This window comes from Piliocolobus tephrosceles, chromosome 6 (genome assembly GCF_002776525.5).
Source record: "Piliocolobus tephrosceles isolate RC106 chromosome 6, ASM277652v3, whole genome shotgun sequence".
Lineage (NCBI taxonomy): Eukaryota > Metazoa > Chordata > Mammalia > Primates > Cercopithecidae > Piliocolobus > Piliocolobus tephrosceles.
The window spans coordinates 125,171,702-125,187,712 of NC_045439.1; the positions used below are offsets into that span (position 1 = coordinate 125,171,702).

At 40.9% G+C, this 16,011-nt stretch overlaps 1 protein-coding gene across 1 annotated transcript; it reads left to right on the forward strand.

The window, feature by feature from the left end:
- Window positions 1-2,556: 2,556 nt before the first annotated feature.
- Window positions 2,557-3,743, forward strand: LOC111554796 (olfactory receptor 5AU1). The gene has a single exon (XM_026446951.2). It carries the CDS (start codon window positions 2,700-2,702, stop codon window positions 3,675-3,677), a length of 978 nt encoding a protein of 325 aa, XP_026302736.2. The 5' UTR covers window positions 2,557-2,699; the 3' UTR covers window positions 3,678-3,743.
- The last annotated feature ends 12,268 nt before the right edge of the window (window positions 3,744-16,011 follow it).

Here is a 16,011-nt window from a genome sequence, read left to right on the forward strand (position 1 = left end):
AGTGAGGTTCAGAGACCTCCTGTCTCAGTCAGAATCACCAGACTTTGGGGCCAAGCTATAGAACTGTTGGATCAAATTTTCTGTGGATTGGGACCTGGAATCTGCACGTATAACAAGCTTCTCCTGTGAACCTTGGGCAAGGTAGCCTACTGTTTTAAGAACAATTGTTTGGGATCACTGTTGCTCAAGGAATCTCACTGGCTGCTTTCCTTGGCTGCCTGCCCTTCATATCCATGTGTGCTCTCACTGTGCTATCCCAGGGAGGAGGGCATACATAGAGCTTCTTCCCTATGCCTCCCTCATCCACAGGCCCCAGGCATTTGCTCTCACTCTTATGCACTCCACTCCATAATCCATTCCGATATAAGATCACCTTCAAGTTTTCCTCCTACATTTCATTCACAGGTACAAACTACAGCCAATAGAAATAGTGGCAATTGCAGCATCATTTGAACAACTGTCAGAGATGCCCATTTCTCCATAATCCTTTCCCTGAGTCACTCTAAATTCTGAAGAATTTTGAATTTAGTGCAGATTGGAGAAGAGAGATGAAAGAGGAAAGGGGAGCAGAAGAGGGAGAGAGTGGGTTTAAAGCAAGTGATAAATCTGGAGGCTCTCACCAGCTGTCCACTGTATTACCCACCACCCTACCCCATCCCATCCCACCACTTTATCCCAGTGTACACTTCCTGCCTCGTCCACACTGTCCTGAGCATTGCACACATTCTTGTTTTTCTCTTATTTTGTTCTTTTAATCAGAGAGATACTTGCAGACCTGTTACCTAAATTGAAACAGCCCACCAAAGAAAGAAGATGAGAAACTGGGTCTCAAAATTCTACTCCACTCTTAATGACCACCTTTCTATTTTCTTAAAGTGCCTGCAAATTATTTCCACTCTGGGAATTTTACAGCCATTTATCTGAATTCCTCTAATTTGCCTTGAAGTCGAATTGGCCTTTGTCACCAATGGCGCCAAAGACATTTGCAACCCAAATCTAGGGCTGCCCACATTCTACAATAGTGGGATTTATTATACAATGGCAGCTGTTAGATTAAGGATAGCTTAATGTTACATCTAAGTGACTTGAAATGAGTCACATAATTGCATTCCATGTGCTCTAAAAGCAATTGCTAACGTTCTGTGTTCAAATTTGCACTTATATTTTGTGTCTCAATTTTATTAGGGCATGTTACCTCTTTGGGCATTTCTAAAAGTTTTTTTCTTGTCACTAGTCACAGTATTCTATCAACATAAATAGTGCCTCATTCCCTGTCTGACAACTAAATTTAGTTATACATATGTCCAGAATCTTCTCCTGCCCAGGTAGTCTGATGATTCTGGAAATTATGCCATTGGTATTAGTCAGAATCTTTGCCTGCTCAATCCAGCTCTTTCCTCTCCCAAATTCTTCCGATACTTTTCACAGGTGTGTTATTCACTTACTCTCCTCAGGACAGGAGGAGGCAGCTCACTTTTGCCCTTTTTTGTCCTACTCAGCCACATCTGTTGGCTTCAAAGTCTTTGTAGCTGAAAGTCTTCACCCAAGAGCACAGGGTGCTTAACTGGCTCAGCACCCAGAGGTAACTCGGGAAGACATGTGGTAGAGGCCAATGGGGCAGAGGAGAGTGTGGTGTTTAGGTGATGCATTCACAGCCTTGTTCACTCTCTAAATAGAAAAGACATTTTCACTAAGCCTCACTCACTTCGTTCTTTCCCTGCTGGCCGCAACATCCCCTGAGTCCAGGGTGATTTTGTTCTCTGGAAATGATGGGCAGCTTTGTGGATGATGAGGAGACTCTCCCGTTGATGGAGGATCCCACATGCAGTCTTATACCACCTTCACCCCTCCACACTCTCAGCCCTTGTTACCTGAAGTACTCATGTTATTGCCTGGCTAGTGCTGATTTCACAGAGCCAATTTTATAGCTGACCCGATGAGCCATCTACAGGCTCTCTGAAGGCCTGTTTAGTAACGCTTGCATAACATGTATGTCTCTGTCGATACTGTTAGATGGTAGGTTGCTTGCTAAGCTTTGTTGTGGGTTCATCTTATTTATCATGTTTATGTAGGTTTTGGGTCTATCTTCTTAGTGAGAATGCTCATAGCTAACCTTCTTTGGACTTCCTCAAAGTGCTGGAATTTGTTCAAGTTCTCTGCATGAAATAACTAATTGAATTTTTATAATAATCTTTAGAGACAGGTGCTATTATCCTTATTTCACAGATGGAAAAATGGAAACTCAGAAAGGTAAAGTAACATTCCCGAGATTACACAGCTAGTTAATGGCAAAGTCCCAACTTTGAACCTTGGCAGTCTGACACTGCAGTATGTATGGCTTAAACACAAAATATACTGTCTATAGAATATAAGCTTCCCGAGGTCAGGCACTCTTGAAATCCTGATAGGGAGAACACAGAGCTTGGCATATGGAAAACTATGAATATGTACTTGGTGAGTGACTGTTTCATTACTTAGAATTTTTAAGATCCTCGAGACCAGTTGTGGATATTTCTCTTATATTTTCCATTGCTGCTCAAGTAATGCTTACCAACTAGCCAACCAACCAAGGAGAGAAGACCCTTTCTATGACAGAGTTTCATCTACAAAGCCAAATGCCCTCAATAAGACTCATCTTCAGAAGGCTGTCCTTAGGCAGAATTAAACTCAGTGAGAGCCCCAGGTGTTCAATCTAATTTATGGTGGTGCCTTCTTTCTCCACCACAGAGCACTGGAGAAGCATGAAAGGGGCAAACCTGAGCCAAGGGATTGAGTTTGAGCTCTTGGGCCTCACCACTGACCCCCGGCTCCAGAGGCTACTCTTCGTGGTGTTCCTGGGCATGTACACCGCCACTCTGCTGGGCAACCTGGTCGTGTTCCTCCTGATCCATGTGAGTGCCACCCTGTGCACACCCATGTACTCCCTCCTGAAGTGCCTCTCCTTCTTGGATTTCTGCTACTCCTCCACAGTTGTGCCCCAGACCCTGGTGAACTTCTTGGCCAAGAGGAAAGTGATCTCCTATTTTGGCTGCATGACTCAGATGTTCTTCTATGCGGGTTTTGCCACTAGTGAGTGCTATCTCATCGCTGCCATGGCCTATGACCGCTATGCCGCTATTTGTAAGCCCCTGCTCTATCCAACCGTCATGTCTCCTGAGGTCTGTGCCTCGCTGATTGTGGGCTCCTACAGTGCAGGATTCCTCAATTCTCTTATCCACACTAGCTGTATCTTTAGTCTGAAATTCTGCGGTGCTTATGTGGTCACTCACTTCTTCTGTGATGGACCACCCATCCTGTCCCTGTCTTGTGTAGACACCTCACTGTGTGAGATCCTGCTCTTCATTTTTGCTGGTTTCAACCTTTTGAGCTGCACCCTCACAATCTTGATCTCCTACTTCTTAATTCTCAACACCATCCTGAGAATGAGCTCAGCCCAGGGCAGGTTTAAGGCATTTTCCACCTGTGCATCCCACCTCACTGCTGTCTGCCTCTTCTTTGGCACAACACTTTTTATGTACCTGCGCCCCAGGTCCACCTACTCCCTGACCCAGGACCGCACGGTTGCTGTGATCTACACAGTGGTTATCCCAATGCTGAACCCCCTCATCTACTCTTTGAGAAACAAGGACGTGAAGGAAGCTTTAATAAAGGTTTGGGGTAGGAAAACAATGGAATGATTTCTCAATGCATTACCGCACATCTTTAGGAAGCCAAGGGAACTTTTACCTTAGGAGGTGTCACCCTGAGCACATTCCCATGCCTGCCCCTATGAATATTGGGCATGCCTTCTGGTCTGCAGGTGCTTCTGCATCTACCTGCCACAGAAGAACTGATGGTGTCCAAGAGGCTAAGAAGCGAGAAGGGTGTGTCTGTTTGTTGCATAATTCAACCTGTTAGCAAGATTTGGTTATCCATGTTGAGATGCTTCATTCATTTTTCCCAGTTTGTGTATTTCCTTTCGTTTCCCTCCTTCCCTTCCTCCCTCCCTCCCTGCCTCTCTCCCTTCCTTCCTTCCTTTCTCTCTCTCCCTCTTTCTCTCTCTCTCTCTTTCCCTCTCTCTCCCCGCCCTCCAGGCTGGAGCACAGTGGCATGAACATTGCTCAGTGCAGCCTCAACCTCCTGGCCTCAAGCGATCCTCCTGCCTCAGCCTCCTGAGTAGCTGGGACTACAGGTGCATGCCACCACACCTGGCTAAATTCCTGTTAGGGAGAACACAGAGCTAAGCATATGGAAAACTATGAATACATACTTGGTGAGTGACTGTTTCACTACTCAGAATTTTTAAGATCCCTAAGACCAAATTGTGGATATTGCTTTTATATTTTCCGTTGCTGCTCAAGTAATGCTCGTCAACTAACCAACCAGTCAACCAAGGAGATAAGACCCTCTCTATGACAGAATTTCATCTACAAAGCCAAATGCCCTCAATAAGACTCGTCTTCAGAAGGCTGTTTTTAATTTTTGTAGAGATGGGGTCTCCCTGTGTTGCCCAGGCTGGTCTTGCACTCATGAGCTCAAGTGATCCTCCCACCTTGGCCTCATCTGGGGCATTTATGAAAAATCTACACCCAGCATTATATTTACTAGTGAAATACTGCTTTCCCCTTAAGATCTGAAGCAAGGCAAGATGTATTCTATTGCCATCTCTGTTTAACATTGTTCTGAAGGTTATAGCAAGTACATTAAAACAAACAAACAAAGCATCTGGATTGGAAAGGGAGAAGAAAAATGGTGTTTATTTGTAGATAGCATGATCCTGAATATAGAAAGTTCCAAGTAATCCATTTAAAAACTCCACTAGAACTAATAACCAAGTTCAGTAAAATTACAGGATACAAAAATATAGAAAAATTAATTATATTTTTATATATTGGCAAGAAACAATCCAAAAATGAAATTAACAAAACAATCTTTCACAATAGTGTCCCCCTAAAATTAAATATTTAGGAAAAGCTTGACAAAATAAATTCAAGACTCATGTACTGCAAATTATAAAACATTACTGAGAAAAGTTAGAGAAGACCTAAATAAATGGAGAGAACTTCAATGTTCATGGATTGGAATAATCAATATCATTAACATGGCAATACATCCCAAACTCTTCTGTAGATTCAATATAATCCTTAGGAAAATCTCAGAGGCTGTGTCTTAAAAATTTGACTAGTTGGTCCCAAGATGTATATGCAAATACAAATAAATCAGAATAACTAAACCATTTTAAAAAGAAGGACAGGTTGGGCTTGGTGGCTCACACTTGTAATCCCAGAACTTTGGGAGGCCAAGACAGGTGGATTGCTTGAGGCTAGGAGCTCAAGACAAACCTGGGCAAGATGGGAAAAAAACCCATCTCTACTGAAAATACAAAAATTAGCTGGTAGTGGTGGTGCACGCCTTTAATCTCAGCTACTCGGGAGGCTGAGGTGGGAGGATCGCTTGAGCCTGGGAAGTCGAGGTCTCAGTGAGCAGTGATTGTGCTGCTGGACTCCAGCCTGGACAACAGGGCAAGACCCTGTCTTAAAAATAAAAATTTAAGAAAAGGGACAAAGTTGGAAGAATACAGACCAAATTTTAAAACTTTCCATAAAGCTATAATTATCAAAATAATGGGGGTACTGGCATAAGGATGAGTATTTAGGTTAATAGAATATAATTGAGAATCAAGAAATAATCCCTTGGATTACATTCAATCGACTTTAATCTGAAAAAACAAATCTGACAAAAAATACAAAAGGCCTGTATATTTAAAACAACAAAATACTGTTTAAAGATATGGAACACTTAAATAAACGAAGATATATACCAAGTTTGTTGGTTACAAAATTTAATATTGTTAAGATATAAATATTCCCCAAATTGGTCTTGAGATTCAATTCTATGCCAATCAAAATCCCACCAGGCTTTTTATAGATACTGACAAATCGATTCTAAAATTTATATGGAAATACAAAGACTTAGAATAACCAAAGTGACTTTGAAAAAGAACAAAGTTGAAAGTCTGACTACCTGATTTCAAAAATAGATCAATGGAACAGAATAGAGAGACCACAATTAGACCACAAACGAATATGTGGACAGCTGATTTTCAACAAAGGTGCCAAGGCAATTTAACGGGGGAAGAATAGTCTTTTCGACAAATGGCGTAGGAATATTTAGTTATCCATATGTATAAAAATCAACTTTTATTCATACATCACACCAAATAAGAACAATTATGAATGGATCGTAGACCTAACCGTAAGACCTAAAACTATAAAACTTCTAAAAAAGAAAACATAGGAGAAACCCTTTGTGACCTTGAGGTAGCCAAATATTTCTGAGATATGACACAAAAAGCATGATATATAAAAGAACAAATTAATAAATTGAACCTCATTCAAACTAAAATACATCAAAAGAGACTTACAGTAGTAAAAAGGCCAAGTGCAGTGGTGTGTGTTTGTAGTCCTCACTATGAGAGGTTTAGGCAAGAGGATCACTTGGGCCCAGGATTTTGAGGAGGCTGCATTATGATGATTTCACGTGTGGACAGACACTGCACTTCAGCCTGGGCAGCATAATGAGACCCTGTCTCTGAAAATATATATGTACACACACACACATATACACACACAGACACAAAAGACAAGCCACAGGTTATAAGAAAATATTTTCAATTGTATATGTGATAAAGCACTTGCATCCTGAATACATAGAAAACTCCCTAAGCTCTATAAAAACATCTCAGCAAGAAAAGAGGCAAAAGATTTGAACAGCCACTTCACCAAAGAAGATATACAGAAGGCAAAAAAGCACATGAAAAGATGTTTAACATCATAAGGAGATACAGATTAAAATGCAAGTTAAATTAACATGCAACAAAATAACAAAACACCTAAAAATAGGTAAAATGAACAAGCTTGACTATAGCAAGTGTTGGTGAGGATGTGAAGCAACTGGAACTCTAATACACTGCTGATGGGAATGTGAAATGGTAAAACATTTCATTGGTGGTTTCACAAAATGTTCGATAGATACCTACCATATACAACAACTATTCCATTCATTATATTCTACCAAGAGAAATAAAAGCATATGATATATATGCTTTATGATATATGTTTTTATTTCTCTTGGTGGAATATAATAAATGGAATAGTTGTTGTATATGGTAGACTATACAAAAGACTTGTGTTCAAACGTTCTTAGGAGCTCTGTTTGGGATACTCTAAAACTAGAGATAACCCAAATATCCATTAACAGGTAAATGAGGGGAAAAACCCCCAGTCCCTACAAGGCAATACTACTCAGCAATAAAATGAATGAATTATTATTTACATGTTACAACACAGAAGAATCTCAAAATATGCCACATAAAAGAAAACAGACAAAATGTATGTATTGTACATTTCCATCTGTATACAATTCTAGAAGATGCAAAATAATCTGTAATGACAGAAGAACAACAGGCCAGGAAATGGTGATGGAAGCTGAAGAGACATGAGGGAAAGCAGGGAAGATTACAAAGGGACACAAGAAACTGTAGGAGATGATGAATGTGTTTATTATCATGATAGTGGTGGCGGTTTTGTGGATATACACGTGTCAAAACTTAACCAAATTTTACACTATAAATATTTGTGTTTATTGTATGGCAATTATACGTCAATCTAGATGTCAAAATAGGGCCAAAAACTCTCTTCTGTTTCTTTCAGTAAGAGATGGATTTTAATTCTCTTTCCCCTGAGTCTGGGTTGGCCTTATTGTCTGGTCTGACCATTAGAATGTAGCAGATATTAGGACTTCTGAGCTTAGGTCATAAGAGGCCTTGCACCTTTGGCACAGCTGTCTGGGAACACTCTCTGGGATCCCTGAGCTGCCACATAAGAAGTCTGGCTACCTTGAGGCTGTGATGCTGGAGAGGCCATGTGTAGACACTCCAGTTGAAGCTCCCAGCTGAGCCCAGCCTTCTCCATCAAAGCACCAGATGTATGAGTGACCAGCTCAGACCAGCCCAGATGCCAGCTGAATACCACAGAGTAACCTTTGTTACTGTCATGTGGAAAAAAATATCACCCCAGTTGAGCCCCGTTTGAATTCCTAACTTCTGAAATTGTGAGATGTATTGTAATAAAATACCTGTTGTTGAAAGTCATTGGAAAGTTTTGGAGCAGTTTACTACGCAGCAGTAGATAACAAAAAATGAATTCGTCTCTTGGAAGTCAGGAGTGCTTTTGTAACAAAAACATGTGACATCGACACTGGTACTGGGCAGTGGGCAGAAACTGGAAAGGCCATGAAGAGACTGATAGTGAAAGCTTGAAGGACAATGAGGAGAATGTTATTGGAGCTGGAGAAGATATGACACATTATGTGGTGATAAGAAGTTTTGTGAAACTGTTGGTTTTGGCAACATCAAAAATAGAATGTACCTAATGTATCTAATGAACTGGTAGATCTGACAAAGGAGATTTTCAAGCAGAATGTTTAAGGTGCCAAATGGTTTATTTGGCTGCATATACTAAGAGATACAGCTACATCAGATTCACACTCGAGATATGGCTACACTAGAAATATGTCTAAAAAAAGATGAAATAAAAAAGAAACTGTTCAGTATGCAAAATTTAAAGGGAATATAAAGTAACCAGGGCTTGCTAGGATTAAAACTAAAACTGGGCCAGGTGTGAAAGCTCATGCCTATAATCTTAACACTTTGGGAGGCTGAGGTCAGAGGATTCCTTGAGGCCAAGATTTCAAGACCAACCTGAGCAACATAGTGAGACCCCATTTCTACCAAAAAAAATTTTTTTTTTTTTTTTTTTTGAGATGGAGTCTGGTTGTGTCGCCCAGGCTGGAGTGCAGTGGCCTGATCTCGGCTCACTGCAAGCTCCGCCTCCCGGGTTCATGCCATTCTTCTGCCTCAGCCTCCTAGTAGCTGGGACTACAGGCGCCCGCCACCACGCCCGGCTAATTTTTTGTATTTTTAGTAGAGATGGGGTTTCACCATGTTAGCCAGGATGGTCTCGATCTCCTGACCTCGTGGTCCGCCCGTCTAGGCCTCCCAAAGTGCTGGGATTACAGGCTTGAGCCACCACGCCCGGCCCGATAACTGTTATTTCTTTTTCTTGCCTGATGCCCTAGTTAGAACCTCCAATATAATGTTGAATGAAACTGGTGAGAGTGAACATTTTTGTCTTGTTCCTGATCTTAGGGGAAAAGTTTCTGGCCTTTTACCATTAAATAAAATGTTAGCTCTGCGGTTTTATCAGGTTGAAGAAGTCCCTATCTATTCATAGTTTACAGAATGTTTTTAAAATGTATTTTATTTTATTTTTAGAGATAGGTTTTCACTGTTGCCCAGGCTGGAGTTTAGTGGCATGATCATAGCTCACTGCAGCCTCAAACTCCTGGGCTCAAGCAATCCTCCTGCCTTAACCTCCTGAGTAGCTGTGTAGCTGTGACCACAGGCATACACCACCATGCCTGGTTAATATTTTATTTTTGTAGAGATGGGGGTCTCACTATGTTATCCAGGCTGCAGATATTTTTTTTAACAAGCTTAATATATTTTATTTATTATTATTTTTTATTACCGTAAGTTCTGGGGTACATGTGCAGAACGTGCAGGTTTGTTACATAGGTTTACACATGCCATGGTGGTTTGCTGCACCCATCAATTCATCATCCACATTAGGTATTTCTCCTAATGCTATCCCAGTTATTTTTGTATATGAGTTGCAAATATTACAATAGAATAATGTATCAAATACTGATAAATAAATTATAAAATATGGGTGAGACCTCTTATTTTTAAAATACAAAACATTATTGAGAGAAAGTAAAGAAGATCTTATATGTAGAAAAATATACAGTGTTCAGGAACTGAAAAAGTAAATTCTTATAAAAAGATATCAATTCTCTCTAAACTGATAAAGTACATACAGATTTAGTGCAATCCGAATCACAATCACAATAGGTTTTTTTATAAAACCTTACAATCCGAGTTTACAATTCATATAGAAATGCAAATGGCAAAAAATAACCTAAATGCTTTGAAAAATAAGGTGGGAGAACACAGTCTACTAGATTGGATTTATGATAAAGCTGGAGTAATTAAAACAATATGGTTTTGGCGCAAGGATGGATAAGGAGACCAATAAAACTGGAAATTCACACAACACACCCAACACAAAACTTTCATCAAAATGTATACAAAATTTCAATATAGGTGCACACTAGATCTAGATGAGAAAGGCAAACAATACAACTATCAGAAAATAATACACAAAAATAACTTCATGTCTTTGAGATAGGAAAACATTTTTAAAACAGTTCATAAATATTATAAATCATAAGGCAGAGACTAAATTTGATTGTATCAGCATTTATTTTATTCTTTTTTTTTGAGACAGAGTCTCGCTCTGTCGCCCAGGCTGGAGAGCACTGGCCGGATCTCAGCTCACTGCAAGCTCCGCCTCCCAGGTTTACGCCATTCTCCTGCCTCAGCCTCCCGAATAGCTGGGACTACAGGCGCCCGCCACCTCGCCCCACTAGTTTTTTGTATTTTTTTAGTAGAGACGGGGTTTCGTCGTGTTAGCCAGGATGGTCTCGATCTCCTGACCTCATGATCCGCCCGTCTCGGCCTCCCAAAGTGCTGGGATTACAGGCTTGAGCCACCGCGCCCGGCCTGTATCAGCATTTAAACCTTAGTTTATTAAAAGACATTTTAAACATTAAACACTCTCACAGACACATCCACAAATAATGTTTAATCTGGCACCTCCAGGCCCAGTCAGGTTGACACGTATAATTAACCATTATACCCTAGTAATAGGTACAAACAATATTAGCCCTTTCACAGATAGATATGAGATGAATGTGTTTTAGCTTTAATTAATTAATTAATTAATTGAGATGGAGTCTCGCTCTGTCGCCCAGGCTGGAGTGCAGTGGCGTGATCTCAGCTCACTGCAAGCTCCGCATCCCAGGTTCATGCCATTCTCCTGCCTCAGCCTCCCCAGTAGCTGGGACTACAGTCGCCTGCCACCACACCCGGCTAATTTTTTTGTGTTTTTAGTAGAGACGGTGTTTCACCATGTTAGCCAGGATGGTCTCGATCTCCTGACCTCGTGATCCACCTGCCTTGGCCTCCCAAAGTGCTGAGATTACAGGCAGCTTTTATTTTTAATTGTAGTTTATTATTAATTTTTAAAATTAAAATTAATCTGTTCTTAAAATTTTCTCTGAAGTTGATAACATTGACTTATAAGATAAAGCCTAGGCCGGGCGCGGTGGCTCAAGTCTGTATTCCCAGCACTTTGGGAGGCCGAGACGGGCGGATCACGAGGTCAGGAGATCAAGACCATCCTGGCTAACCCGGTGAAACCCCGTCTCTACTAAAAAATACAAAAAACTAGCTGGGCGAGGTGGCGGGCGCCTGTAGTCCCAGCTACTCGGGAGGCTGAGGCAGGAGAATGGCGTAAACCCGGGAGGCGGAGCTTGCAGTGAGCTGAGATCCGGCCACTGCACTCCAGGCTGGGCGACAGAGTGAGACTCCATCTCAAAAAAAAAAAAAAAAAGATAAAGCCTAAATTCCTTAGGGCTGCCTTCTCATTCATCTCATCTCTTGGTACCTTTCTCAGAGTTTATGCTCCAGAAACACTGTTCTATTTGTATTTCCGAAAATACACTGTATTCCTCAAGCCTTTTTTCTTTGCATCATATTGTACTCTTTGCCTGTAACATTTTCCTTCTATTTGCTTTCTTTGAAAATTTCTATACATTCTTCCAGTTTTCTGCTGAAATGCTACCTTCCTGTGAAGACATCCTTTTGCTAAGCATCCATACTCCTAATAACTTTGTGCATGCTTCTATTAAAGCAATTATCTAAATTTCCAATATTATAATTATAAGATAATTCCTCTCCTTCTCCACTAGGGGGCAGAGACAGCTTTTCTCCCCATTTTTATTTCTAGCGACGTGAGGGACTTACAATAACTAGCCAAGTAACTGTATTTGTTGAGTTAATTAAGATGACTCTTAATCCATCATGCACTCTAGATCCCTTCCCAGGGTTGTAATTATTGCACTGGTGGCACTAAGTCAGCTTTCTATAAGTTGTGCAATTTGGGGTTTAAAAATATCTCTAGGCCGACCCCTCCTTTCAGTAACAATGCATCCTCCAATAACCGCAGGAACTTGCGAAGAATCAGAACACACCTGCGACTGCTAAGATGGCAAGTGAACTCAGGTTGCTGGCTCCTTCTTCTGAAATCAGCCCTGCAGAAAATATAAACTAAGAGGTAAGCATAGACTTCAGGAATTAACCATCATTACCACTACCTCTGTAAGACACCCCCGGGAAAACTGGAGACTGTCTTGCACTAAAGTGTGTGAGAAGGAGTGGGAGAAGATGGGAATGGGCACAGCAGGGGAAAGCAGGGGAGACTATAGTCTGGGCAGAGGGTAGCAGTGAGAGTGAAGAAAGGCTTCTTAAAATTCTGTTTCCCCCTTTCTGCAGGTTTGCTTTGGAACAGTTGTTGCCTTTGGCTTCACAGTAAAACTAGTGGCAACATCCTAGACCACTGTGGATGGTATCTATGGAGGCTGTGTTAAGGAGCTCCAATATGTTGCTTCTAACAACTGCATAATACTCAATTATTTTATCTGCTGCATCCTACTATATACTTTACCAATGCTGTACACAGTTTGTCTCCAAATTCCCTGGCAGTATTCCTCCAAACTTTTTTTTTTTTTTTGAGACAGGGTCTTGCTCTGTTGCCCAGGCTGGAGTGCAGAGGCACAATTATGAATCACTGTAGCTTCAGCCCCTGGGCTCAAAGGATCCTCCCACCTCAGCCTCCCAAGTAACTGGGACCACAGGCACATATCACCCTACCTAAGTTTTTAAAATGTTTTTGTAGAGATGGGGGTCTCACTATGTTGCCTTGGCCTCCTTAAGTGTTGGGATTACAGGTGTGAGCCACCACACCCAGCCTTATTTCTTTTTCTGCTTAAATTAGCCAGTTAATGTCTGTTTTTTGTGACTATTAACCCTGATCTTTAGTGGACACAAAACTGGAAGAAAGAAAAATATTAGGAGGTTATTAAAATAAACCAGACAAGACACAGTGATGATGTGGGCAAGAACATTTGAGGCATAAGAGTTGTTGGGTTAGGGATATATTTTGGACATAAAGAGGACAGGAAAGGGAGGAAAATAAAGTAACCAAGCATGAGTCCTACGTTTTGGCCACAGTAACTGTAATGAATGGTGGTGTCATTTATTGAGATGGGAAATAATAAAGTATAATTTTTATTTATTTATTTATTTATTTATTTATTTATTTAATTTATTTATTTTAGGATGAGAATGTAAAGTTCTGTTTTGGAGGCGGCTGTGGTAGCTCATGCCTATAATCCTAGCACTTTGGGAGGCCGAGGCAGGTGGATCACCTGAGGTCTGGAGCTTGAGACCAGCCTGGCCAATATGGTGAAACCCCATCTCCACTAAAAATACAAAAATTATCTGGGCATGGTGGTGCATGCCTGTAATCCCAGCTACTTGGGAGGCTGAGGCAGGAGAATCGCTTGAATCTGGGAGGCAGAGGTTGCAGTGAGCTGAGATCACACCACCGCACTCCAGCCTGGGTGACAGAGTGAGACTCTGTCTTAAAAAAAAAAAAAAAAAAAGTTCTGTCTTGGTCATGCTATGTTTCTGGAGACCCCTATAAGACACCCAAGTGGAGATGACATATGTGTCTGGGGTTCAGTAGAGAAGTCTGGACCTGCAGACTTATAAAATCAGCAGCATAAGGGAGTATTTAACATCATGGGCCTGGATGAGATCATTAGGGAAATAGTGTACGTAAAAAAGAGGACCAAGAAATGAAGCCAGAGGCAATTGATACTTAAATTGGGAAGACAAAGAGGATCCAACAGAGAAGACTAAGAAGCAGCAGCCAATGAAGTACGAAGAAACCAGAACAATGTGGAGTCCCTGATAACAGATGAAGCATTCTTTCAAAAAGTATGGTGAGGTCAAGTATATCACATGTCACTGAGAGTTCTATCAGATGAGAACAGAAAATTTAATATGAAATATAGGGAAATGGAGGTAATTAATAAAAATATTTTTAGGACAGAGGTGTGGAAAAAAGCCTGGGATTTATTTCCTTTGTCACTCCCTGCCCCCAGTGTTCTCCTTTTTCCTGCCTGGAACTGAGATAAAACGAAGACTGAAGTTAGAATTTCCATATTGGGTCATGAGGTGACCTTGAGGATGGAAGTTTTGCACCAAACATGACACAGCAGGAAGACAGAAGGAGGCTGGGCCCCTAGTGACTACATGGAACCATAATATCTACTTCTGGACTTCTTTCATATAGAAGAAAACAAACCCTATCTTATATATGCTACTTTAATTTGGGTTTTCTGTTATATGTGACTAGACCTAATTTCCACTGACATAGAAGGAGAGCAAAGAAAAGAGGCAGTGTCATGATAGAAAAAAAAAGTTTGTTTTTTGACAGATAACATTGTATATATATAACAAGATGTTTTAAAACCTATATATATATATATAGTGGAATGGCTAAATCAAGCTAAATAAGATGGAATTCCTCACATAGTTGTCATTTTGTGGTGAGAACACTTGAAATCAACTCTCTTAGAATGTTTCAAAAATACAATGCATTGCTATTAACTATAGTCACCATATTGTACAACAGATATCTTGAACTTATTCCTCCTATCTAACTGAAATTTTGTATCCTTTGACCAACATCTCCCCAACTCCCTCCCCTACCACAGCACTAGCCCTTGGTATCCCACATTCTACTCTCTACTCCTATGAGCTTAATGTTTTTAGATTCCACACATGAGTGAGATCATGTGGGATTTGCCTTTCTGTGCCTGGCTTATTTCACTTAACATCATATCCTCCAGGTTCATCCGCGTTGTCTCAAACGACAGGATTTCCTTCTTTTTAATGGCTCAGTAGTATTCAATTGCATATATATGCCACATTTTGTTTATCCATTAATCCATGGATAGCATTTGGTTTGCTTCCATGTGAGTGGCACTACTATGAACACAGGTGCACGCAAATATCTCTTTGATATCCTGATTTCAATTCTTTTGCATTTATATCCAGAAGTGGAATTGTTGGATCATATAGTAATTGTATTTTTAATTTTTTGAGGGACCTTGATATGGTTTGGGTCTGTGTCCCCACCTAAATCTCATATGGAATTGTAAACCCCAGTGTTGGAGGAGGGACCTGGTGGGAGGTGATTGATCATGGGGGTGGATTTCCCCCTTGCAGTTCTTGTGATAGTGAGTTTTCACGAGATCTGGTTGTTTAAAAGTGTGTAGCACCTCCTCCTTCACTATTCCTTCTTCTCCAGCGTGTCTGCTTCCCCTTCGCCTTCCACCATGATTGTAAGTTTCCTGAGGCCTCCCCAGCCATGCTTCCTGTACAGCCTGCAGAACTGTGAGTCAACTAAACCTGTTTTCTTTATAAATTACCCAGTCTCAGGTAGTTCTTTATAGCAGTGTGAGAAAGGACTAATACAGACCTCCATACTGTTCTCCATAATGGCTGTACTAATTTACATTTCTATCAACAGTGTGCAATGGTTCTCTTCTCTCCACATTTTCACCAACACTTATCTTTGTCTTTCTGAAAATAGCCATTTTAACAGTTGTGAGGTGATAGCTCTCTGTGGTTTTAATTTGCATTTCCCCACTAATTAATGATGTTGAGCATTTTTTCATATACCTGTTGACCATTTGTATGTCTTCTTTTGAGAAATGTCTATTCAGGTCCTCTGCCTATATTTTTCCTGTTGCCCAGGCTGGAGTGCAATGGTGTAATCTCAGCTCACTGCAACCTCTGCCCCCTGGGTTCAAGCGATTCTCTTGCTTCAGCCTCCTGAGTAGCTGGGACTTTGGGCACGTGCCATCGCACCTGGCTAATTTTTGCATTTTTTGTAGATACGGAGTTTCACTGTGTTGGCCAGACTGGTCTCAAAC

Coding starts and splice junctions, on each gene's coding strand:
- LOC111554796 (XM_026446951.2), top strand. CDS start 2,700: ATGGTGGTGCCTTCTTTCTCCACCACAGAGCACTGGAGAAGCATGAAA.